General features: G+C 41.0%; 2 protein-coding genes across 13 annotated transcripts in view; one reads left to right on the top strand and one right to left on the bottom strand.

Annotated features, from left to right (window-relative positions):
- The window catches only part of LOC134225692 (uncharacterized), a 141,373-nt gene that overhangs the window by 29,168 nt on the left and 84,824 nt on the right, over positions 1-27,381 (top strand). Inside the window, exon 1 of one of the 12 annotated variants that reach the window (XM_062705979.1) lies at positions 25,414-25,980. The exons of the other annotated variants lie outside the window; for them this stretch is intronic. The gene's annotated coding sequence lies outside the window, so the exon portion shown is untranslated. Of the gene's footprint in view, positions 1-25,413; positions 25,981-27,381 lie in introns of those variants that run through there. 12 annotated transcript variants of the gene reach the window in all.
- Positions 14,460-15,521, bottom strand: LOC134222744 (uncharacterized protein K02A2.6-like). The gene has a single exon (XM_062701905.1). The coding sequence runs from the start codon at positions 15,519-15,521 to the stop codon at positions 14,460-14,462; it is 1,062 nt and encodes a 353-aa protein (XP_062557889.1).

Genomic DNA, 27,381 nt, shown 5'->3' with positions numbered 1-27,381 from the left:
CGAAGGATCTGTGGAATGACCATTTTCTACATTAAGTCCACGTACGACGACGTTTGGCTTAGCTTAGCTAAGCTTGATTGACTGTACCCATCGTAGTTGCTAGTCGTTATTGGCCGAGAAACAACAAATAATGTACAGCTCACCAATTTAATAGTTTTATCGGGACTAGAAATCTATTCTCACTGTACATGCTTCGCAGTTTCTTTAATTCAAGACCAATTACGATACCGGCCAGGTCCACACAGTCAATTAGTATAATGGGAGGAAAATTAGTTCGACACTCATTGCTACAAGAGACCTAGGAATCCTCTGCATCTCCATGAGCGCACTGGAAAGGAATAGTATGTTAGTTGGGAAGGAAATATATTGGATATCGGTTTGGTAAGCGACTAATTATTTCTTTTGAACAATGCCATATTCATGATGATACAAAAACGGAAAAGCAACGCGAGTCTTACGTATTTTTCTGAAGACTGATTCCTTATCTTAAATACTTCACTACGACTAAAACACGCACTGCACAACGCTTGCTCGATGGCTACTCCGAAAAAACAATATTTCGGCAGATCGCACGATCGTTCTGCTGTCCGAAAACACGCACTGCCAGTCCACGTACGACGACAATGGGATTGATATTCGCAGCGTTCCTGGGCCACTTGGGTTCAATACGGTCACATCCGCTTCAATTTGAAGAACATACAGAATGGTTCTAAATTGAGTCAAAACAGGTCGTGTGGCTCTGCTTCATGGTTTTACAAAGCAAGGATGGCGCACGTCCTATTTTGTTTCAATTTGAAAAATGTCCAATTCGTAAGTCTTCGGATTGTCGCCGATGTGACCGGATTGAACCGAAGCAGCCCAGGAACCCTTAGAATATCATTCACATCGTTGTTTTGTGAAATCATGAAGTTTTATGTGTCGCACAAACTATTTTGACTCCATCAGAAACCATAAAAATATTATTTTGATCATTGTTTTTTTTAATTATAGAGTGTCACACGACTTGTTTTGACTTAATTTTGTAAATGATCATTATTTCCGGGGACAACTGACCCCAACGGATTCTGGAATAATGAGAAATGTGTATTTTACAGCAGTTTTAATTTTTGAAAGCCCTTGAAAACAGAGGTCGAGGAAGGAACGGTAGCTAGATGAAATATGCGTTTGAGGATTTAATAGAAGGCTAGGAGATTCATAATGTTTTTTTTTGTCTTTATTAAGGAGATTTTTAGCCCTAGGCTGGCTCGTCTCCGGATCCATAATGTTATATCCAGTTTTCCACGCTGTACAGTTTCGCAAGTTCTAGTCAATCACGCAGTAGCAACTACGAATTGTGCGGTCATAATACTCATGCTCATGCTCAAAATTGTTCCGTTGAAATTGCTTTCGGCGGTGTTTATAATGAAGTTACCAATTATTCAAATTCAAATTCTTTTGCTACTCCATTCATCGAACCAGGAAATCCATCTCAGCGAAGAATTGTTTTTCGTGATAAATACATCGAGTATCACTTTTGTCTTTGTAATAAATTTGATCAAATAATACTTAGTTGATTATCGGCAAAACGCTTATCAAACCGATTTTTTTATGAACACGAGACCTGGTTAATGCTCGTGGGGAACCAACGTGTAGGTAGATCTTTATCAAATTGACCCCGCTTACAATACCAACAAATGTACATAATCAACTAATTGCGATTAACATTTCTAGTCTAGTCTACAAATACACAGCCAGTTCGTGAAATAATCGTGGACAGTAACAGATTCGACCATATCCATCACTTTTCTTATCAATATTTATGTTTGGATCAGAAAAATTTAGTTGAAACTTATATAGGGCCAAGCCTTCTGTGCAGCGTTGTTGAACGTTTCTGATATTTAACCTATCCGATTATAGAGTTGATGCAAAAGTCTTCTTTTTTTTCCTTTTTCAAATTCCCCAACTGGAACTTGGGCTGCTTTTCAACTAAGCTTCAACTAAGCATCTACTCAGTTATTAATTTAAGGATGATTCAAATTTGACGTCCACTACTTTTTGAGATTTCAGACCTCCCTCCCCCCTCTGTCACGCTTTTTTGTATACCTAGTGTATGCAGTGTCACAAAATCTTAGACCCAATCCCCCCCTAAAACCTGTGACATCATTGTTGAACGACCCCTTAAAGCTTTTCTATGTCCGCTATTGCATGAGTATGTATCTTGTGTGGCAAGTACAAATGGATACACTATGCCCAGGGAGTCGAGAATGCTTTCAACCCGAAAACATCCTAGACCGGACCATTAGCCGAACTCCCCATCTCCGGATTGGCAATCCTACGCCTTTACTACGGTAACTGTACCAGTTTTGGCCATGTTCCTAATTGGGCCAGTTTCTCGCATAACTCCGAAAATAAAGCAATTTCCGAGGATTTTTTTTTAGCTATAACAGGAGATGTAAGCTTCTCCGCTGTAGAAACTGATCGAAAAATAAAAAAACCTATATCGATGTGTTGTGATCATATTTTACTCTGAATTTACTCTCCTCATGTTGACATGTTAAAATTTTTAGGCTACTAGACCATTTATGGACAATTACAAACACATCAACAACAAGAAATGATATTTGTTTTGTTGCCAATTTTCATAGCAACGAGGTTTTTTTGAATCTAGTACCCATTTCAATCTGCTATGCTGCGTCGCAGCTTGGGCGAAACAATAAAAATCAAGACAAAATTTTCAAAACGACTTATCTGCTTTTGTAAACAAAGATTCAAACGACGATTTGACGAATCTGATTGCTCTCCCACGCAAACCAATACCATAAATAGGTAGGTGAAGGATTCCGCTACCTGTCCATGGTGTTGGTTTGCGTGGGAGAGCTATCAGATTCGTCAAATCGTCGTTTGAATCTTTGTTTACAAAAGCAGATAAGTCGATTTGAAAATTTTGTCTTGAAATTACAGTTGTGCGTTATGGAACGTACACACGGTCAAGCAGTTTGACCAACATTGACTCCACCTCTCGTTTATTCAAACATCCATCAAGTTTTACCAACAGCGGCACGAACAATCAATTTATTCGACCAACAATATCACACACGAACGACCGAAGCGCAAACTTGAGCACCAATGGGGGTTTGTGCAACTTCACTAAAAATGCTCAAACATGTTCGGCGAACCTTGACTCCACCCCCGACAACTCAAACCAAAATCAAACCGTTTTAATTTTTTCCAACCGAGCCGCCAACTGTCAAATGGTTGTTCGAACAACTTCACACACGTTCAAACAAAGCAGCAACCGAAGCGTTTTCTTAGGGGCGGAGTCAATGTTCGACTGGTGTGTACGTTGCATTACTTGCGTATTGAGTGGTGTGCCCTTTAAAAAGCGAGTTAGGATTTTGGACGAGTTTGGACTTTTGAGTTTGGATTCCGTGATGAGTGTTCTTAATATCGAGACGTGGAGGGGCGATCGTAATACACTTTACGATGGTTTCAGTTGATGCGTCGTGCTATAAATGTGCTATTAAATCCAACTTATCTGAGATTTTGTTTGAAAAACTCTTGAAAACAATGATTTTTCTTAACAAAATCGCCTCCTACAGTGGAGCAACTGTACGAATAGTGACGAGTTTTTTAAATCAATGTTTCAATTGATTTCTGACGGCCTTTGTTTTACAATTTGTTGTGAGTTGGATGAGCCCTCCTTAGCCTAGCGGTAAGACGCGCGGCTACAAAGCAAGACCATGCTAAAGGTGGCTGAGTTCCCGGCTGAGATTCCCGGCGGCGATCTAGGCAATTATCGGGTTGGAAATAGTCTCGATTTCCTTACGAATGCAAAAATGGTACCTTGGCTTAGAAACCTCACAGTTAATAACTGTGGAAGTGCTAAATGAACACTAAGCAGCGAGGTGGAAATGTCCCAGTAGGGGATGTAATGCCAATAAGAAGAAGAAGAAGAAGAAGAAGAAAGAGTTGGATGTTTCGTTAGCAATTCATTCTATTTCATCGAATGCAGTTGGTTTGGATGGTGTGCCCAAAGTTCATTAAGATCATTTTTCCTTCTATCATCACGCCCATTACTCATCTTTTTAACTTTATCATATCAACCAATACATTTCCTAGAGCGTGGAATATAGCTAAGGTTCTATGCGAAAAAAAAAAACAACAGACAAAATTTTGGACATTCTTCGTCCAAATACAGGCATTCGTACAACGGTTTGCTCTTATCAGTCCGAACCAGTCAGGTTTTAGATCAAGACGTAGTACAATGTCTGCTCTGTTAAAAGTTTATGATGATATCCACCAAACCATGGATACAAAAAAGGTGTAGCGTTTTTTCTTCTGGATTTTTTCAAGGTGTTTAACAGAGTTTCCCATCCTAGGCTTTTACAAAATCTGTGAAATCAGTTTAACTTTCATCGTAACGCGGTGACTCTGTTAAAATCGTATCTGTCGTCACGAACGCAAGTAGTCGAAGGTAATGAAATTTTATCTGGTTGATTTAGACGCAACGTTGAGACATAACGCTCCCCCTCAAAATGTTACGTAAATTGTGTTCTTCGCCAAATTCAAATAAAGTGGCATTATTGAAGTGTATCGCGGTACTGAACTTCTAATCCCCTAGCGGTTATTTCGTCTTTCTCGTTCATTATAAGAAAAGGTATTTTGGTCATAACTTTTGAGCCCATAGTCCGATCCAGCCCATTTTTGATAGGGAACAATGGAACAACATTTTCTAACGAATAAAACTTGTTGCGAGTAAATCGGTTTAGGGCAAGTGCCTAAAACAGAGTTAACATCATTTTTGCTCACATACATACAGACATTTACACACACACTTATACAGACATCATCTCAATTCAACGAACTGAGTCGATCGGTATCACCATGGGTGTTCGGACTTTCTCTTAAATGTTTTTGGAGCGATTATATAGCTTCTGCATATACTTTGTTAGTATACGAAAAAAGCAAAAATAGGCAATTTTTCATATTCATGTATCTCACAAAATGATGAATTTGGGCAAAATTTTATTCTTGGTCCTCAAAGCTTAAGAGTTTAACAATGTAGTGCATGATGTTTTACTGCGGGGTACTGCGTGGTACCGAACTGTTTTATTCGTTAAATATTGCGTAAAATATGCTTCTACAAAACTACTAAAAACTAAATTCTGGACGAATCTATTATTACATTATTAAGCCTATTGCATATATCTGTTTAAGAGCTTTGCAACGATATATAAATATGTTACTTTTGAGAAGGAAATATGGCAAAACTGTCCATTTTCCCAAAAAACGTAAAATTGTCAAATTGACAATGTCAATTCAAGGAGGGGCCAGTTACAACGCCCCCACCCCTCCTTTAATTAACCTAAAAAATCAAAACCGTCCAGATTATAAAAATATAGGTTATAAGCTGTGTATTCATCACATTTTAAACGCCCAAATCGAAAATCGGTCTTTTGGTAGTTTTGGCCACTCTTTTATATGACCATCCTATTGTGCATAGTGCAAAAAAAATCGTGAAAACTACGATATTTGCATTAGAATTATATTCATTCGTGATGCACAGGTTCTTGCTGGAGACCCAAGGTCTGACCTTGGGCCAAGGATTCTTGGTTTAACTTAAAATAATTTGTTCAGGTTTTCAAAGCTTCTTCGGAATACCAAACAGTAACTCAAATTCAAAATCAGCAAAACCTTTAAATTTTCTTTTATAATTGGAATTTTTAAAGTTTCATATTTATTTAAAAAATTGCAAGTACTAATTGAAGCGTATGTCACAAGTATTTTCATGTCAAGTATATACAAAAAACTATGAAAATGAAAATATGATGGGAGGATCAGAGATATTTGTTACTTAAAAATAGCAAAAAACAGAAAAAAAAGTTTAAAAGTTTATTTTGGATATGTACCAATTAATATTTTAGCAAATCTTCGCTCACTCTTGATTAACACTAGGAAGATTATTTAGAATTGAAAAAAAAAACAATCTAAAAAATAAATTCACACTATGGTAGAAAGTTTTCGAAAAAGATCTGCAGTTAACCTTTTGAGCTTGCGAATGTATTTGGATTCTAGAGTCATTGGGTCCCTTCAGCTTACCTTTAAAAAAATCACAAATAACGCCATAGAACCTCTTCAAAAAATTACATCTGAGAAGCTACTTGCACTGGCACTTGCAAATACGAAGAACTTAAGAGCGATTTTCGGGCCAACAAACCTTCCGGGTCCTAGATCACTCATGCAGTCTCGCCCCTCTTGTGGACGACAAGCGAGCTATTTTCGAAGGTGTTGTACTTTATACAACGGTGCGAGCCCCGGAGGCTTGAGTGTTCGTTTTTTCTAGATCCATCATTTCACTGTTATGCAAAATATCATTCGACGGGTACATAGAGCATAGATCTTTTTGCCTTTCTCGTACAACAAAGTTGTACCGAAGTCAAATAAGTCTCAGAGACCCATGATGTTATATACCAATCGACTCAGCTCGTCGAGCTGAACAAATGTCTGTCTGTCTGTCTGTGTGTGTGTGTGTGTGAAAACCGAAAAACATTAGCCACATTCATACACTAATTTTCTCGCAACAAGTTGCATTCGACAGGCGACAAAGCCTTGGTGATCAGTATTGAATTTGATAACGATCGACCATTGCGTTTAAAAAGTTATTAAGAAAATAGAATCGAACTATATAAGTCTTGGCTAGATGCGAGAAAGGCAGTATCACTCGGTGAATTAAGTTGGGTATTTATTTTTTCCTATTCTGGCACGATGTATTTTACGAAATCTGGTTTTTGATCAATCCTGGGAGGTTAAAATAGTTGAAAATTGAGAGTTTTTGCTAGAAGAAGTGATTTTAGTGACTTGAGCTCGAAAAACCCATTTTAATTCACCGAGCAGTGATGGTGCCTTTCTCGCATTTAATCAAGACATCAACCTTATGTGGGGCTTATATGGTTCGATGTACCATTTTCTCTATAACTTACAAACGCAGCGGTCGATCGTTATGAAATTCAATAGTGATCAACAAGGCTTTGTCCCCTATCGAATAAAACTTGTTGTGATAAAATCCGTTAAAGATTGCTATATGAAAAGTTGTCTAATGTTTAGCTTTTGTGCACACACATACATACACACGGACAGACAGACATGTGCTATAAAAAGTTGCTATAAAAAGTTCGTTTTCGGAGTGAAATGATAGCCTTTCGGTACAACTTTGTTGTACGAGAAAGGCAAAAAGAGACTTTTTAGTGACTGACCCGAAAAATGTGACCAAGTTACTATAAAGTGACCCACTACCAGGCCTGACCCTATGAAACTACAGAAAAGGTCAATATTGTATCACCTCTAAAGGAACAGTGTACCCATTAGAGGTGCAATCAATTTTTGGTAGTTGTTAATGTTCAATAGCTACGATCTAATTTTTGCTAGCAAATTTATTAGTTTATCTATTGCCTAAGGTATTAAAGCTGTATATCGATTTAAAAAAAAATCTTTTGTGGATTCACTATTAGTACCGTTACCCAACAGAGAAAAGTGGGAGATTCTTCCATTTCTCTCTGGATTCGGCCCTGACCATAATATTGAATTAAGAAAAAAATCGACTTAGAGCATTTATCATCTCAAACTAATTTAATTTATTAAACCGACACATTTTTTTAAATTAGTGGAACACCGCAAAAAATGGTAATTAATAAGTTCTATAAATTCATAAATTATCTAAGCATTCTTCAACAAATCAGATAACATTTGTAGTTTCAACTAATCTGCCTGTAACCGCATAGTTGTCCCATCTTTGCGGGGTTTCCTTTTAATATGGGACAGTTATGCGATTACAGGCAGTAACGGCAATTGTCATTTAACACTAAATCTAGGTGATCTTACTTATAACCGATTGATCAAACAGATAAAACAGCAGCAGCAGTAGGCAATTTGCACTAAATAACCCGTCTTGCAGAAATAGACTAGCCGTGGTGATTAGACACAGCGTGATCGAAACAGGGCTAAGAGAAGCACATTGGATCTTTTCCAGCGTTTTATCATTTCAGTAGCAGCTTCACCTACGCTCAACTATCCGACATAAAATATCCTGCATCTGAATTATGGCTATCATTCATTTTGCGTTTGTTATCGGCAAACACTTTCGCATTTACGTTTAGGTAACCTTCTCAACGGGGGTTTTCTGTCAGATAACATTCGTCTAGTACGACTCCTAAATTATAAACTTATTGTGTATTTACGAGATAATTCAGAAATTCCTGAGATAGTTGCATTCCTTTCATTTTTTGTTAGCATAACGTTATCCAAACTCATTGCTGCCAACTTGCCAATTGATAAATGCGCGGTCACTAAGTCATTAATGTATATCATGTTTCAGTGGATAGCACAGACATAGGTATGTTGAACATATTTAATGCAGCTTTTTTGATTTTTTTATTCAATTTGTGTGGCACACTTATTACAACTGTGAAATGCAAACTAAAAATGCACATGAGACAAATGGAAGGCATTTTTCCGAACATCTTTGGATCAGTTTGTCCTACACATTGGTAGGAAGTCTAACTTCTTCGCTAATCTTGACACTTTTCGGCCAAAGTGCAACGCCGTTATTTAAGTTGCGAATCGACGCTATTTTTTCGCCCGAAAAAAGAAATCTTGTTTATCACGTAAGTAAATATACGACGTGACGCTGACGATTCGATTTCACACGAAACCCTCCTTACATTATCGGCATCAGCGTGGTGCGCGGTCGTGGAGAACTGCGCCCCGGCAAGCAAGGGTAAGGTAGAAAATTCCTCCGCGCTGCCATTGTCACAGTGGCCGCCGTCGTCGGTCGTCGGCCGTGTGTCGATCGTCGTCTTCCATCGCCGGTCTAGAAGAGAAGCGCGGAGAAAAGTTTAATTTTATCCGATGATGGAATAGCCGCTTGCGCGCGCGAGTTCAACACCGCTGGCTGTGCAGTAAATTGCGAGGGAGTAGAATACTGAGAGCAGCTCATCGCAGCAGCAGCAGCAGCCGCAGCCGCCGCCGCCTTCGCCATCGACGTCTTCGCGTAACCAAGATTGAGTTCGCGAAAATCTCTTTCAAGAAAAACATACCTACGTGAAATGTGACTTGCGCTACCGGTGACCGTTGCCAGTGGCGTCACTGGTGGGTTTTGTGTAGGGTTTTTCCCAACAGATTTGATTTGATTAGAGGGCATTTTGTATTAAGCAGAATTTGAAATGAACTAAAAATACATAAGAATACAAACGAGTGTAGTTCATATAAAAATTTCAAGAACGTTTTTGAATGAAAAGAACTTTTATCTGGTATATTCAGGGAGTTTTTTTTTTAATTTATCTATAAACAAAAATAAAATAGTCTGTGTTCATATCCGCATAACCCGAAAACAGTTTGTTATATTTTCTCCATTCCTCCAGCTAATACCATACGCAGGGATGTTACAACAGTTGCGGAAATCTCGATTCTCGTGTTTTTCGTGAATTTCCCGAATTTGTAGCGGATTATCTCTTCCAGTCGCGAAAATCGTGATTCATTAAAATGTTGTCGCTAAAATAACGGGTTTTTAATTTTTTAAATTCAATTTGTTCAAATGTATACTATTTGGAGCACCAGCAATTTCGGCGTCAGTTTATATAAATCAGATGATAAAATGTGGTTAGGCGTTATTTGAATATTATTATTATTATTTAGTAATTCATTGGAAATACTCTAAGAAATCCTTGGAATGTTACCATCCAATTCCTGGAAGTCCTGAGAATATCCGAAAAAGCATAATATAGATCCACTGTGATCTCTATATTTGACTCTGTTTTGACTTTGGGAATAAGATCACATGACAGAAAAAAAACCTTCAAAATACCGATATTACAGTCGATCGATATTCTCTGAAATTCAAGGAATTCCTTGGGATTTTCTATAAGAATCGCTCGTAAAAAGTCTCCAGAAATTCTCTTGGAGAATTCATCCAGGTTTTTTTTTCAGTCATGTTTCAAAATCTTCAACACATTTTTTTGTAAATACCTTAAGAAATGGAAATACATCTGGAAATTCCTTGGGAAATTGCTCCGGTAATTTGTTCTAATATTTTCTCTAGGAGTTCTTTTGGAAATTCCTATGAAAACTCCTCCAGTAATTCCACATAAAAAATTATGAATTCTTTCCTCAAACTCTCTCAGATTTTTTTTTCGTAAATTCCTTGAACATTTTTAAGGAATTCCTTCGGAAATTTATGTAACAAATAATTTGAAAATTCTTACGAAATTTCCTCCAGAAAATCCTTTGAAAACTCTAGAAAGAGTATCTAAGAACTTTCTTAGAAATTTTCGAACGAATTATCAAAATATTCCAAGGAAAAACTCCTGAATGAATTTACGAGAAAACTCTAAAAGAAATTTCCAACATTCTTGAATATCTCCACAAGAATTCCTTCAGGGATTCCTTTAGGAATTCTTTTGCGAGTTCTTTTGGATATCCTTTTTTTACTCATATTTTTGCAGTAATTCCTTTGCAAGTTCATTTCGAAACTACTTATACAATTTCTTCAGGTATTATTTATTTTTATTTATTTATTATTATTTAATCAGACTAAGGCCGAAGTGGCCTGTGCGGTATAAAAGAGTCTTCTCCATTCGGCTCGGTCCATGGCTACACGTCGCCAACCACGCAGTCTACGGAGGGTCCGCAAGTCATCTTCCACCTGATCGATCCACCTTGCCCGCTGCGCACCTCGCCTTCTTGTGCCCGTCGGATCGTTGTCGAGAACCATTTTCACCGGGTTACTGTCCGACATTCTGGCTACGTGCCCGGCCCATCGCAGTCGTCCGATTTTCGCGGTGTAAACGATGGATGGTTCTCCCAACAGCTGATGCAATTCGTGGTTCATTCACCTCCTCCACGTACCGTCCGCCATCTGCACCCCACCATAGATGGTACGCAGCACTTTCCTTTCGAAAACTCCAAGTGCGCGTTGGTCCTCCACGAGCATCGTCCAGGTCTCGTGTCCGTAGAGGATTACCGGTCTAATTAGCGTTTTGTAGATTGTCAGTTTGGTACGGCGGCGAACTCTATTCGATCGGAGCGTCTTGCGGAGTCCAAAATACGTACGATTTCCAGCCACTATGCGTCTCCGAATTTCTCTGCTGGTGTCATTTTCGGCAGTCACCAGTGAGCCCAAGTACACAAATTCTTCTACCACCTCGATTTCGTCACCACCGATGCAAACTCGCGGTGGGTGGCTCACATTGTCTTCTCTTGAACCTCTTCCTATCATGTACTTCGTCTTCGACGTGTTGATGACTAGTCCGATCCGCTTAGCTTCCCTCTTCAGTCTGATGTAGGCTTCCTCCATCTTCTCAAAGTTACGTGCCATAATATCTATGTCGTCGGCGAAACCAAATAGCTGGACGGACTTATTGAAAATTGTACCACTCGTGTTAATCCCTGCTCTTCGTATTACCCTTCCAAAGCGATGTTGAATAGCAAACACGAAAGACCATCACCTTGCCGTAACCCTCTGCGCGTTTCGAAGGGACTCGAGAATGCCCTGAAACTCGAACTACGCACATCATCCGATCCATCATCGCTTTGATCAACCGCGTCAGTTTATCCGGAAAACCGTGTTCGTACATTAGCTGCCATAGCTGGTCCCGATCGATTGTATCATATGCGGCTTTGAAGTCGATGAATAGATGATGTGTGGGCACGTTGTATTCGCGGCATTTCTGCAGTACTTGGCGAATGGCGAACACCTGGTCCGTGGTGGAGCGTTCGCCCATAAAACCCGCCTGGTACAGCCCCACGAACTCCCTTGCAGTTGGTGCTAGTCGACGGCATAAAATTTGGGAGAGTACCTTGTAGGCGGCGTTCAGCAATGTGATTGCGCGGTAGTTGCTACAATCCAGCTTATCGCCCTTTTTGTAGATGGGACACACGACACCTTCCATCCACTCCTGCGGCAAAACTTCCTCCTCCCAAATCTTGGTAATGACCCAGTGCAGCGCTCTAGCCAGTGCCTCACCACCGTGTTTAAATAGCTCTCCTGGTAGTTGGTCAACCCCAGGGGCTTTGTTGTTCTTCAGCCGGCCAATCTCCTCCTGGATTTCCTGGAGATCCGGAGCCGGTAGAATTATGTCCTGCGTGCGTTCTCCCAGGTCCATCACCATACCGCCATCTTCGTCTGCCACATCGCCATTCAGGTGTTCTTCGTAGTGCTGCCGCCACCTTTGGATCACCTCACGCTCGTTCGTAAGAAGGTTCCCGTTTATGTCCTTACACATATCAGGCTGTGGCACGTGGCCCTTACGTGAACGGTTTAACTTCTCATAGAACTTTCGTGTGTTATTAGCGCGGTACAGTTGCTCCGTTTCTTCACGGTCTCGATCTTCCTGCTGGCGCTTTTTCCTCCGGAAAATCGAGTTTTGTCTGTTCCGCGCCTGTTTATATCGTGCCTCGTTCGCCCTCGTGCGGTGTTGCAGCAATCTCGCCCATGCTGCATTCTTCTCTTCCACTAACTGCTCACATTCGCCGTCATACCAGTCGTTTCTCTGATCCGGGGCACCGTGCCAAGTGCAGCGGTTGCGGTGCTACCAATGGCGGATCGAATATCTCTCCAGCCATCTTCAAGAGACGCTGCGCCTAGCTGCTCTTCCGTTGGAAGTGCCACTTCCAGCTGCTGCGCGAATTCTTGGGCTAGTCTACCATCTTGTAGCCGCCCAATGTTAAGCCGCGGCGTCCGACTTCGACGCGTGTTGTACACCGTCGAGAGTTTTGAGCGCAGGCATACTGCAACGAGGTAGTGGTCGGATTCAATATTCGCACTGCGGTAAGTACGGACGTTCGTGATGTCGGAGAAGAATTTACCGTCGATTAGAACGGTATTTCTTCAGGTATATCTTTTTAAATTTCTTCAGTTGGAAACTCCATCCAAATTTCTGAAAATAAACCTTTTGAATTCCTTTAAAAATTCCTCCAGAAATTCTTTCAGAAGTTCCCCCCAGGTAGTATACCGGAAATTCCTTTACAATACTTTTTGGAACTCCTTTGGAAATTATTGTAGGGATTCCTTTGCAATATCTTTGGAAATCCTTGCCAGCAGCCTGTGCTTACTGAAACACACCCTCTTCCTGTTCTCCATCATCCGCGATAGTGCGCGAGTTAACGGCGGAGCTAGCTGGACTTGGACGTCAGCGACACCAATTCACCCGGCAACAGCAGCAGTAACGAGCATCGTCAGCAGTTTCGGCGATTGGCAACCAGGTGACCGAACTTAAAAACTTAACTCGCGCTTACAGGCATTAACGACATGGCCAACGCTCAGTTTATCTACAGCTATCGCCCTCAATTTTGACAAACAGATGAAAAGGACTTCTTTACCTTTTGTCCCTTTCGACCTTTAGTCTTTTTTTTATTATCATTTATTTGGCAGGCTCTAGACGCCACTAAAGGCTTAACGGAGCCGAATCTGTTTAATTTAATTTATTACATTGTTCATACCCTGATTATTAATCTGGGCAGACGTGTCCATACACACTTTCTTCTTCTCGTTGTGTCTCCGAGTTGGCAGCCTTCGCTTCCCTATATCGACATCGGTACTGTGCAAGTCAATAAATTTCGAGCTTGTTGTTGATGTACTATCGTCTATTGTTTCCAGATTATTGCTGTTCTTTAAAGATGGGCTGATGTGAGCTGCAGTGTGTTCGGACACCTCGGGGGGGCATGTTGTTAAATGCTTCTCCAAAGGTGGAAAGTTGACATCACTTAAAATTGGTGTCGTGGATTTTAATGGTAATGCTGCTGACTCAGAACATCGCTGCTTAGGATGAGCCACTTGATGGCAGTGTTTACAAGTGATTTTTTGCCCAGAATAAGTGCAAAGGGTCTTCTGTTCTTCTACAGAAATATAGGACGGAATTGGTCGCTTGATTTTAATTTGTACAGTTCGTATGCCGTTGTACACCCCTGAAAAATAGTGCTTCCATCGTTCTCTGCTTACAGAATAGACATCTCCGAATTGCTGCATGAAGTTGAGTACGGTTGCGTTTGCGTTAGACTCGAACATTCGTCGCATCTGTGTCTATATGCACTGGGATGAGAAATCGTGCTCCATCTACCAACAAGAAGAAATGTTTATTGTTGTGCTTCTTGTCATATTGGCATACAACTCCATGGCTAACATTTCGATGTACACACACTTGTCAATGATGTGAAATTGAATTTGTTTAACATCTTAAGTTTTATTTCATCCAAAACAAGCTTTGTAGTGTCGGGGGATTCGGGGACAATACTTAACAACACGTTGTTACTGTTCGGTCTCTCAAAAACATCTACCCTTTTATTCGTCTGTTACAGTACCAATCGTAGCTCATAGCGTAAGACACCAAAACCGGCAAACATTCTAGTACTGGGGTTACGAATGAGCGTTACGATACTACATCACTCTTCTCTTTTTATTTTTTTTTCATTTGTTTGTAGAAAATCATGGCTTATATGTAATCTCGCAAATATGTTGGTTGTCGCGTCGCTCGTTTCGATCTGGATTCCGATTCCGATAAATCGCCCGCACGTCGTTTTGTGGTACCGCTCCCTTGTGGATCCGATGCGATGGTTCCAGGGTTGGCACACGTGCTTGACGACTCGTCTCTACCACCAATCCGTTGCAAATGAGAAACATGTCGACGATATGTTGCACCCTTTTCTTCTGACGCCACTTCTACATCTCCGCCTCTCCTTTTTATGACATCATAGACCGCTGGCTCGAACGTCGTAGCTAATTTGTTGTGTTTTGTCATCCGTTTGACAAGTACCTTGTCGCCTTCTGTGATAGAATTCGGTCTGGCATTGCGTCGTTCATCAGCATATAGTTTTCCTTTCTCCTTTTTTTCTTTGTCTCTATCGGCCGTTTCTTCGTCGATTTCTTTGGGCTGGTTGATAGAGGGAATCTTATCGCGAATATTGTATCCAAACAGCATCTCAGATGGAGTTTTTCCAGTCGTAGAGTGTGGGGAGGATCTGTACATGAGCAAATATTTATTAAGTTCGCTTATCCAATCTGTGTTCGTGGCCTGACTGATAGAGAGTCTCTTCAATATCGACCTATTTTGCCGCTCCACCTCACCGTTTTGTTGCGGCCAATAGGGAGTAGTGTTGATCAACTTGATGTTACTGGTTTCGCAATAGTCTTGAAACTCCTGGCTGGCGAACTGCGGACCATTATCCGCGGTAATAGTAACCGGCAGTCCAAATCGAGCGAAAATCGTTGACAACCGATTGATTGTTTCAGTCGAGTCTATTTTCTTCATTATTTCGACTTCGATGTATCGACTGAAGTAGTCGACCACAACGAACAGGTAATGTCCAGATGGGAGCGGCCCGAGAAAATCGATAGCAACATGTTGCCATGGTTGCGATGGTAACTCTTTCCGCTTCATAGGTTCTGGTGCTGCTGGCGCTGCTACTAATGTACATCCACGGCAGCCCTTGACATATTTCTCGACTTGAGTGTCCAGTTTCGGCCACCATACCTTAGCACGTAATCGCTGCTTCATTATCGTCATACCCGGATGACCCTCATGAGCCAATTCAAGTGTGCGTGCTCTCAGCTTTTCGGGAGAACAATTCTAGTTCCGCGGAGTAAAATTTTTCCAGCGAAACACAGCTCAGAAGCAATAAGTTTGAACGGAGCAGCGTCTTCAGACCATTCTTGTTGCTGTAAGCCAGTTCCGACTGCCTGAATTGATTTATCGATTTCTGATTCATGTTCAATTTCCTTCAATTTCAGTGCAACTGGAGCAGCATTGTTTGCGACCCAATTCACGTAATGTTCCGTAAAATCTTCGAAAGGCTTCCCAACTTGCTCTGGTGTTACTACTAAGCGCGACAGAGGGTCTGCTATGTTCGATTTTCCGGGTCGGTATATAACTTTTCCCTTATAAGTCAGCAGTCGAACCACCCACCTTTCAATTCGGGCGCATGGTTTCGATTTCGGTCCAAAAATTGCCTCCAAAGGTTTGTGATCGGTTATCAAATCGAAAGAGCGACCGAATAAATAATAATGAAACCGTTCAACGGCCCAGACTAGCGCGAGCGCTTCCTTTTCGATCTGGGCATACCGTTTCTCGACGTCCGTCAAACTCCTACTCGCATACGAAATTATTCTTGGACCATTATTATTAATTTGAATTAATACAGCCCCTAAACCAACAGGGCTGGCATCCGCGAAAAACTGAGTGTGATCATCGCCATCAAAGTAGCCCAAAGTACAAGGATCCATCATACAGTCAAACCTCCATGAGTCGATGTTCTATGACTCGATATCGACTCATGGAAGCAAATTATCCCATATTAAAAAATATTTTCTGGGTTACTGTGATGGTCCCTTCAAACAGATTTCCAAAGATTTCCTATTCCACATGTCGATATTTCCATGAGTCGATGGTCCCTTCAATATCGACTCATGGAGGTTTGACTGTATACCGCTTGAGCTCATCGAATGCTGTTTGGTGCTCACGATTCCATGCGAATTTGTTCTGATGTTTAGTCAAATGTCGAAGAGGCTCCATAAGAGTGGCCAGGTTTGGGATGAATTTTCCAACATAATTCACTAGACCCAAAAAGCTTCTTGTTTCCTCAGCAGATTTTGGTTCACGGAAGTTTTTAATCGATTCCAATTTATCAGAATCTGGTTTAACGCCGTTATCTGACAAATAGTGTCCCAAGAATTTAAGCTCAGTTACACCATATACACATTTGCTGTTATTAAGCAAGACGTTCATTTCACTCATCCTACGAAGAACCATTTGCAACCGCACATCGTGTTCATCTTGGTCTGCTCCGAATACTATAACGTCATCAATAAAGTTGACACAGCCCTCGCACCCACTCAGAATCTGTTCCATAATCTTCTGGAACAACTCAGGGGCGCAGTTGATCCCAAACATTAACCTGGTGTACCTGTATAACCCTCGGCGCGTAATAAACGTTGTTATTTCTCGGGATTTATGCGATATTTCAACCTGAAAGTAAAACTCACGTTCTTAGATTTCAATTCAAGTTGTTTTTTTTTTATATATATGAACAAACAGTCATAGCAGTCTTATAAATTGATACAGATTCTTTCTTGAACAATGACAACTCGTAAAATAATCAAAACTTAGAGGCAAATTTAAAAAAAAAACTCCTTTCAAACAGTTCAGTAAACTACAGTGTCTACTCTAATTTATGTTTAGAATAAAAAATTAGCCCACCTGGTGAAACGCGTTCTTTACATCTAGCCTGGAAAACACTTTCGCTTTTGCAAGGTGTGGCAAAAAATCTTCGATGGTAGGCAATGGATGATTCTCTCTCGCAATAGCCTCATTGGCCCGTCTCATATCTACACATATGCGTACGTCGTCGTCCTTGGGCACGACGACCATTGGAGACACCCATTTGGACGGTTCGTTGACCTTCTCGATGACGCCTTGAGTCAAAAGTTCGTCGATTTTCCGGTCAACCAGATTTTCTAGCGCCACTGGTATGCGACGATACGGTTGAATGACCGGTATAACCTCTGGATTGATTGGAACATCAACAATCACATCCTTGATGGTTCCCAAACGCGTCGACCGTGGTTCATTAGTAGTCAACAATCGGCTCTCAGTAGTCGCCGGTGGTTTTGCATCAACTTTGTTAACCGATATACTGATCTTCAGGACTCCCATCGCTGTAGCGGTGTCTCGGCCGATCAAAATCTTTCCGCTTCCTTGAACAACGTAAAAGCAGCCGATCCGCTTTGCTCACCAAGTTGTATGGTTGCTGTAAATGCACCGATTACTGGTAGCTCGTTGCCACCGTAGGCCTTAAACACCTTTGACACCTCTTTGGTTTGTTTGGACACCACCACTCTCCTTGCTTTCAATGTTATCCAAATTGATTCGCTTAATAAGTTGTATTTCGATCCCGAATCAATCATTGCTGATGTTGGTACGCCACCGATTACGCAGTTCAATTCACCATTACTATCAGGTGTAGTGACATTGAACACGTATTCCGTTTCGGCATCGACAATATGCTTAACTGTGCTCGAATCTTTGTATCCGGGCTTACGGGAATCGCTCACGATACTTTCTTGTCCACCGAAATCACGCTTTGCAGTCGACTCCGCCGGGTACTTACGTTTTCGACACTTTTTTGCAAAGTGATCGCGTCCGCCACATTTATTACAGGATTTTCCTCTTGCTGGGCACTTCTCGTCTCTTGCCATGTGTCCAAAATATCCACACCGGTGACACTCCACACGCATCGGTTCGGCAAGACGAATTCTTTTGTTGAACGGTTTTACTTCGATTTTATTCACGTCACTGGTGGAAGGTTTTGTTCCACGCCACCGAAAGATTTCTCCTGTTGTGCCACTGTTTCAAATATCTTTGCGACCCACAACACTTCTTCCAAAGTAGCATCGCCCCGCTTCAGCAAATCTCTGCGCAAGGCTGTCGATTGGCAGTTTTGGATGATTTGGTCCTTCACGTTCTCCTCAACTTTCTCGCCAAACCCGCACCTTTCCGCTTGAATTCGCAGCCTGACCGTAAATGCATCGATAGACTCTCCAGATTTCTGCTTCATTTGACGTAGCAGATGCCTTTCGTACGTCGCGTTCTCTTTCGGGAGGAAAAACGCATTCAGTTTCGATGTGGCTTCTTCATAACTTGTCATATTAGGCGTATATTGCTCAATATTTACAAGTGGTCCTCGCATATCACATTCCGGCAAATCCGGCAGCGTCTCGAACAGCTGCTGTACGCTGGGGCCGGCATAATGCAGCAACAAATCCCGCTTTCACTCTTCCTCACTTATTCTGCTCGCTCGAATCATTGTTTCAAATAACCTCAGCCATTTGCCCCATTAGATTCCGACGTCGTCAGTGAATGATGCGTAATCGAATGTTTGCATTTGCAAACCCAGCGTGCGAATCACATCTGCAACAACAAGATTATCCAACATTATAGTGCTTCATCAATGCCGCAAGTGAAACAAAATAAATCACTTCATTGCTTTACAAAATAAATCACTAATCACTGCATGTATTCCCATCAACTTACGCAAAATTAGTGCTCATCTAAATAATCACTGCTACCACAATCTGCCCAAGGACGAGAATTTCTAAAATTCGTACGTATTTCGCGTTTACCATTGATTTGCTGTACTACGTTCAGTTATTGTTTTGAAAATCTCCACGATTCAGAACATCTGTCAAACAATTGCGTTCCTCTAATAATGCACACTGATTTTCTTTCCAGTGACAGCCCGGAAAAAAAATGTGTTCTTCTAATAATGGTCATAAATTTGCATAGGCCTTTTCAAGTGGCAGGTCTAACACTGAAATCATTTACAATCGTTGGACAATAATTGCGCAAAGGTGAACTATCAGTGATTTTCATTGTTTCGTGAAAAGGCCTTTTCAGATAATTGCGTTCTTCTAAAGTGGTTCGTAACGGCTGTCACAACATGCGTTCGACCAAAAATAGCATGTCGTTTTCGTTGTCAGCATGCAATGCATTTCCCATAGTGACACCGTCTTAGGGTGAAATCAGGAGTGATTCAGTTTGATTCTAAAATTTCGACCACTATTCTAGTTTGCATCTGGAGCAAAATAGAACAAACTCGCTGGTTACCCCAGCAGTGTTCTATTAATGTTTTTCAAATTTTCGATTAATTGAAATCATTATGTTACTGCCAAGAAAGGCGCCGGAATTGCAAAGTGGATTGATCTGTAGATAAAATGACGCATCCATACACCAAAACATTTGAAAAATATTTGAATCTCGTGATTCAATCGTGGTTCAAATCTGCAGAAAATAGAACGGAGCGTTATACCAGTTTTATTTTTTTGACAGTTGACTGGTATAAAAACTGAATCTAGAACAGCTGCTGGGAAATTCAATGTTTCAGATTCATATTCAAACTGACAGCCCCGAACGATTTGAATCACTGCTGATTTTACTCTTAGAGGCAGAAAATTTACAGCAAAGCTTCAGCTCCAAAATAGGAAACAAGTACTTCAAGTACAAACCCGGTGCAATGGTACAAAACAGTGCCGGTACCTCGTGAAAACGAAAATTAGCATTAAATTTCATTTTTTTTTCTTTATAACATCATTCCATTTTTTTCGCATCATCCCTGCTTTTACGCAGAATAGTATCAGTCTCTTTTTATTCCGCATTAAAGCGCCTGATCTATTTCAGAAAATCTATCTGCTCTTTCACAGAAGGGTATCAGACTTTTCAGTTTTCCGCATTTAAGCGACTGATCCATTGCTTTCCGCAGTTCCACTTCATCAACATTTTCTACAACATTTTTTTCCGATATATCTGTTGGTTTGTTGTTTATACTTACCCAACGAATATTCCATTTTTTTCCTCGTCGCCAATGTAGTGTCGGGGGATTCGGGGACAATACTTAACAACACGTTGTTACTGTTCGGTCTCTCAAAAACATCTACCCTTTTATTCGTCTGTTACAGTACCAATCGTAGCTCATAGCGTAAGACACCAAAACCGGCAAACATTCTAGTACTGGGGTTACGAATGAGCGTTACGATACTACAAGCTTAAGTTTTTTTTTTCATCCATAAGAAACTTGCGCACTTTTCCAGCATCAGAACGTATTGGGGGGGAAATGCTTATCTAATCTTCCGGTCAATGTCATCGTATAGTGCATATACTCCTGTATATATACGATTGTGATGCATCACCAGTGCTACGATGTGCACGTATTACCTGGCAATCTAACTGCATTGATTGTCTGCCTTTTCAGAATTCCCAGTAATATTCCGTTTAAATATCACAAATGATGGTTAATTGTTTGTGCCAAGGGAAAGAAAAGTGCAGTGGGTATCGGCCAAGTTCCCCCTGGCGGTGCTAAAATGATAAGCGGGAACAATACCTAATTCCATTTAAATCTTTTAGTATCATTAGTGATTAGCACGCGTTATTATTTTATGTGGGGGCACGCATGGAACATATTTTTCAACGCGGGTGTCAGGCGGCTGACCCATGCTCGACCAAAATAGTAAAATTTAGCTAGAATATTTTAATTTTGTTTGATTATTTTTATTTTTGCCATCAAATGATTAGGAGCTTATTTTCAACATCACATAACGCAAGAGAGGGTAAAACTCTGCGTTGGATAGAAAAGTTTAGGATTCGGTGCAATGTTGCACTGTCGTGTGGGGCATGGTTGTCTCGTGTCGTTTATGGCGATGTCGTTCCCGCATCTATGACGCCTTTGCTTGAACAAATCATTTTATGTAATGGCGGGACATGTTAATAATTCATTCTAGTTCTTAAATATTTTGGTAGATACTTCTGGAGGCTGTCAAGGCGGTGGGAGGGACATTGCATACGAGTGGCAGAGGCGGCTGTGCTCTGGGCGGCAGCATGGTGAAAGCAGTTTCGGGATAGTTAGGATTCAGTTTACATATCTAGAATAATGTTATATTTTGATGAGCCAACCTCTATTTTTTAATCACGAGCTTTATTTAGTAGCATAGGTTATCAGTACTCGTAATGTACTTAATTCATTGGGCACGCTTGGAACACATTTTTAACTCAAGTTCGAACAAAATTGTAAAATTTAATTGATTTATTTTAATTCAGTTTAATTATTTTAATCTTTCTGCGTCAAATGGTTGTGTATTTGTTCCCCCACCCCTTCTGCTCCCTCCTTTTCTATTTTATGTTTCCAAACTTAAACCAACGTGATCACACTAATCCCAAACTGCACGTACCTCTATCATATCAATCTACATACGAATCTACATACAAGAAGCGACAATCACCAGAAAACGAATTTCAATCATTTCCCTTTTACCATAAGTATAAATCATCTAAGCTATAATAAACTCTATCGTAGCGATCCCGAACTGTCTAAACATCTAAACACTGTCTATTATGAACATAAACACAACCGTTTCTATCTCTACAAACATTTCTCTAATAAAAGGTTCCATAGCAGTCGCTAGAGCCGGAAGCGGTCAACAAGCCGCTCCATACTCTCCTCCTCTATCTTTTATTATCTCACAATTTTACTACCCTGAAACTGAACTGTTTCGGACCCCTTATGGGTCTGAAGCAGAGGACGGGACACTCGAGCCTACCAGTCAGTGGATGGAAAGGTCCGTTGTGATAAAGGGTCTATCACAAGCCTCGGATAACCTGGAATAAGTTTTCCACGAGTCGAGTTCACATTGATTTCATGAGTTCTATAAATTAATCGTCACGTTGAAAATTTAAGCCAGCAGTGTAAACGTATTGCCTAATGTCATACAACGTAGATTGGCCACGGCCCGGGGATACGTTGAGTATAACAAGAATAACAAGAATATAAGAAACTTGCGCACTTTTCCAGCATCAGGACGTATTGGAAGTACACCAAAATCAACTAACCAAAGTATTTTTTCAAACTGGAATTTTAGAGAAACGCGCGATAAATCAGAAGCAGTAAAAGTAACACGTCCGGTGTTCAAGGGCTCAAGCTATCAACTGACTTTTTGTCTTGCCGACTTTCTATCCCTTTAGACTTTTTGTCTATACGGGCTTTTGTCTTTTCGATCTTTTGTGCATTCGATCTTTTTTCCTTTCGACCTTTTTTTCAATTACGGAACATACCAGTGGATCCAAGATTGTTCTCTGTGAGACACTAAAGCCTACATCATTCAGAAATGGGGCACTGCTATTTTCTCACAGTTTGAAACTAACGTGGTTTCCAAATATTCACCATGCAGGAAGAGAAACGAAAAATAATTATGCACAGTCCTGCAAAATCCATCTGCGTCAAAAGCCGGATTTTACCCTTCATTCAGTCCCATGATGGCTCATTTACGTTTTGGCCAAATTTAGGCAGCTGCCATTTTAGCAAGAAAGTGCTACAATGGTACAACGATAGTGGGGTCCAGTTAATTCCAGAAGAGTTGAATCCATCAAATTGTCCTCAGTTCCATACAGTAGAGTAACTTTGGGTGATTATTAACCAGAAACTGAAGATGAAGGGAGCACAACTGACATTGGCCGCATTAAAAATTGGTGGAATCAGCCGAATCAGCCGAAAAGTGCGAGAACTTCTTTGAAATAACGATGCATGATTCGTTTCAGTTATTCATATGAAATAAAATAATGTTCTTTTGTTCCATTCTTAGAAAGTTTTTCGATCAAACAAAAAGTAAAAAATATACGCATTTGAAAGTGCCCCATTTCTAATTGATCTGGTCTTTAGCTAAGCTAAGCGCTAGCCAAGCCATAATGTGTCTCGTAGATCAATACTCGATACTGAAAATAGCTTTGTAGAATGTTGTCCAACTCAACCGGTAGCCCTAGCCGAAGTAACGTATTTACAGTTTCCGCCTACCAGGCATTGTGCTCGTCAAATGTTTCCACCGTACAATGCAGATTCGCGGTGCTTGCATTTGATGGTAACCGCGGCTGCGCCAACCATCGATTTATTGGCGCCTAGTGTGGACCTTTCTCTCTAGAAACCAGAAATTCGACAATCTACCCGCATTTTCCACGTACGCAGACAGCCTATTCAGGATTAACTTCTCCAATTGTTGCCCTACAGTATCTGGTCTGTAAACCGAAGGGTATCTTGGTAACATGACCAAAACGCTGTCTCTTCCATCCATCCAGGAATGTTCAAGCACCTGAACAAGGTAGGATTTGCCGTTATGTCAACTGCGTGTTGGGGATCCCGTCCGGACCGTGTTTTTTACTCAGGTCGAGTAACTTTGCCACCGTCAGTAGCCCCTCTACTGTCACCCTCTCTACGTCTTCATCAGCTGCTTCTTCACCAACTTTTGGCTCATCAATGAATAGGGACGTGTTGTGGGAATAGCTTCTTCAGCCCAGCTGGACACCGCTCGAAGGGTGCCAATGCTCGCAGGCTCGCTGACTGGCTTGTTTCGCCCTTACCCTCCTCTTACGATTGCTTGCGATCTTTATGTACCTGATCTTATGATCTCCGTTCTCCCGACGCCTTTTGGCGTTTTGGGCGTAGCCCTTATTTCTGGGCACATCTCCGGTGTGCTTGTTCATTCTCCGTTCAGTCATTTTATCGCTGGGTGCGAATTCTAATCCTTGCTGCGTCATGATCGTGGTACATACTATGGAAGGAGACAGGGGTAGTCTGTGCGCTCGTCTCAGCCTTGCAGTCTAGCCGATAGTACCTCGCGTGTACCTCTTTGCAGCAATAACTGACTTACAGAGCATCAGCAGGTCCAGCATCAGGTCTTTCGAAATATGGCCCCGTACGTTGGTGAAGTCGATAATATCGTCGAGTTGCACGTTGGCGACGTTCAGGAATGGCAGGACGCCCCTCGACCCTATGTATACAGTATTGCGCTGATTACTACCGACTCGCGATACCGACCGATTGACGCGCTCTTAGCACTCTACTCGATGGCTGCTTCACCGCTCGGCTTAGTCAATTTCATCTCATCCGTAATTGGTGCGTTGGGTAGAGACCTCAACAAAATCCTTCTTCGAGAAGGCGTTTGTGGTTGCTTTGTTTTGAATATTAGATCTATTCATGACTGATGGATCCTCCCCAGTGTTCAGGGATGCCTTCGAACTTAGTTGGAGTAGTCGCCTTCTTTTTATAGCGAAAATTTCGTAAACTGAGAAACACGATACGCGTTATGCGTATTCGCATATATATCATTCTTGCAATTTACCAGTAACAACATCCTTGATCGATTGGTTTTTTTTTTGTAACCATGATTTTATCCTAATCCCATTGAATTTCTTGAAATTTCATTTTATTCGTACACTAAGGTTTACCGAAAAACTATTCGAAGAAGAAATTCGCTTCGGAAGGTCCAAGTTACGTATTCCAAATGTATCTCCTCTTTACGACAACCCGCTGCGCACGCTTATGGGCAGCAATAATTGGCCAAAAGGTAATCCACCTACGACGTCACACCCGCATGAAGCTAGCCGCGAGCCGTGTTGTTGTGGAACGCTGCTACTGCTGCTGGCTGCCCGAGCAAGCGAGCGATCTTTACCGCCGCCGTTGTCGTGCTCTGTTCTGTATGGGTACCAAGTTGTCGTTGCCGTCTGTGACGCTAGCAAAGCAAAAGCAAAAAGTATTCCGCCGTCGTCCGCTGGGATTTTTTCTTATCTTGCTACGCGCACACCACCGACAGACAGTTTTTCGTTTCTGGCGGTCAAACCAGTCCCAGTAGCTGTTGGAGAAGCTGGGGTACGACCGGCTACCCCAAAAAAAAAAACCTAGAATCGGATCAAGAATAAATTACGTATATACACATTTGATAGGCAACGTTGAGTGAAGTCGAATTTGAATTAAAGTATTACCGGTGCCCACCTTACCACTCGTTCTCCTGCACACCCAAAGCAAGTGGACTAGGTTGGAAGTCGCACGAAACGTTTGTTGCAGTTTCGGTTCTCGATCCCGATCCGAGAGGATCATACGCGCGTTAACCAGTGAAGGATAAAATTAACAATTGCAGTCAGTGTGATGTTTGTTGTACGTTCGGTCTAATCGCTGGTGAATTGGTGATACTTTGTGGCATTTGTTACGTATACACTGGGGAGCAATCAGCTCTACCTACATACCTTTGTGCATGGGAATTGCCTGAAACAAATCGAAACCACTACATTCTCTGACCACGCTCTTGCACCCGATTTGGGTACGCCGCCCGTAGAGTGCGAACCGTCTTTGGTGGAAGTTACGTTCGCTTGGCGTCGTAGTGTCCGAGACGACGACGGCGGCTGCTGCTGCCGAATGAAATCTGTGAAGTGCGTGCTATCGATATTATTGGCCACGGGTGCCGATTGACAGATAACTGTCGGGAATTTCGAGTGTGGCGAAAAACAAACGCGAGACGCGCTGATGCCCGTTGGGGGGAGGAATGTCGGAAGGCTGTAATGTGCTTCAATAAATATCACTGCAATTTACGGGATACAAAGTTTCGTATGGCGGAGACGGTGATCTGACCGTGCGATAACCACATCTGAGGTACGTGCGTTGAAATGCGCCTCATCATTCTCCCGGCGCAACAGTATTGCTTATTATTGCGATAAATTTCTGTGTATATTTGGTAGATTTATTGCACAGTATTGTGACGTCCCAAGATTTATACGCGGAAAATCAGTAGGAGAAAATTACCGAAATGCATCTTCTCAAATGTGCCTACATAAAAAAGATTAAGAAAATCTAGGATTGTGTTATAACGCAGGAAGCTTATTTATTATGTTGAATATTTCATTCTCTCTGTATGACGTACTTGCGAATGTCAGATACATTTTCATAACTTACCTTCTACTCTTCAGGATTCCACGGGTTTTTGGGACACGAAAAAGTACAGTAATCTGTAACAGGTGCATGTTATTGAAATTTCTTCATTCATGTTCTTGATATAAAAATCAAACAGTTTCTTCTAGCGTTAAGAATATTCCAGAATAAACCTGAGAAATTCAGTTCAAGATGGCAACATTAGCAGATACTGCTGACTTGCTCCAGATATTTCTAGATAGAAAAAAATCACTTTGTGCTACATATCAGATGAATATTTTGTCGATTAGCTATTCATCCACTTATATTTAAAAGTTGTTTAATAAATCATTTGGCTTCCTAAATTGAGGTTAAGGGTATAAAAAAATCCAAATTTGAGATTCCTTTCATTTGCAAATTCTTCAGCACTATTTCTAATTGAACCTTGTCACTAAAAGGAATTGAGTTATCGTTTACTAAACAAGCATTATTTAAATTAATCTAACGTCTCAGTTTTTAAACCATGAATAAAAAATAAACAGATTTCTTCTGTTGCTGATGTATTTGACTGAACTTTAGTAATTTTGCCTTTTTGCTATCTTCATTTAGTTTGTTATGCCGTTAATTAGGGGAACTGTTCCTTTTTCCATCTTACTGAACATATATTCTCATCGCAAAACAAATAAATACAGCACCAATCTCGTCGCTTTTTTGCTGACATTGAAAAACTTGACATTGAAAAAAAAAATCACAATGATAAAAACAAATAAAATTTTTTTTTTATTGCTTTGTTTTGGATGGGATGAACATGGAAGATATGAGATGAAATGCCGAACAGTTTCACTAATTATTCAAAAACATGCTTGCAAAAGTAGTAAAAATGGCTGCCGTAATTGCCATTCTCCACGTGTTTTGTTTTCCCGATCGACTTGTTCAATTAATCAAACTGGAAAAGCAACTCTTGACTAGCTTACACGCAGCATGCATTGTGAAGCACACGCAGAACCTGTGACATTGAATATGCTTGTAGTGAATTTGCATTAGCATTGGTTCGTTTTACCTACATAGTTGAATTTTAGTGACAATCTTGTTCTTTTTGGATTTATCTTTTACAAAGTTTTGTGAATTTCAAAGATCGTTTAGCGG

The sequence above is a fragment of the Armigeres subalbatus genome, chromosome 3 (genome assembly GCF_024139115.2).
Source record: "Armigeres subalbatus isolate Guangzhou_Male chromosome 3, GZ_Asu_2, whole genome shotgun sequence".
Lineage (NCBI taxonomy): Eukaryota > Metazoa > Arthropoda > Insecta > Diptera > Culicidae > Armigeres > Armigeres subalbatus.
This window is presented reverse-complemented; position numbering and strand designations above follow the sequence as displayed.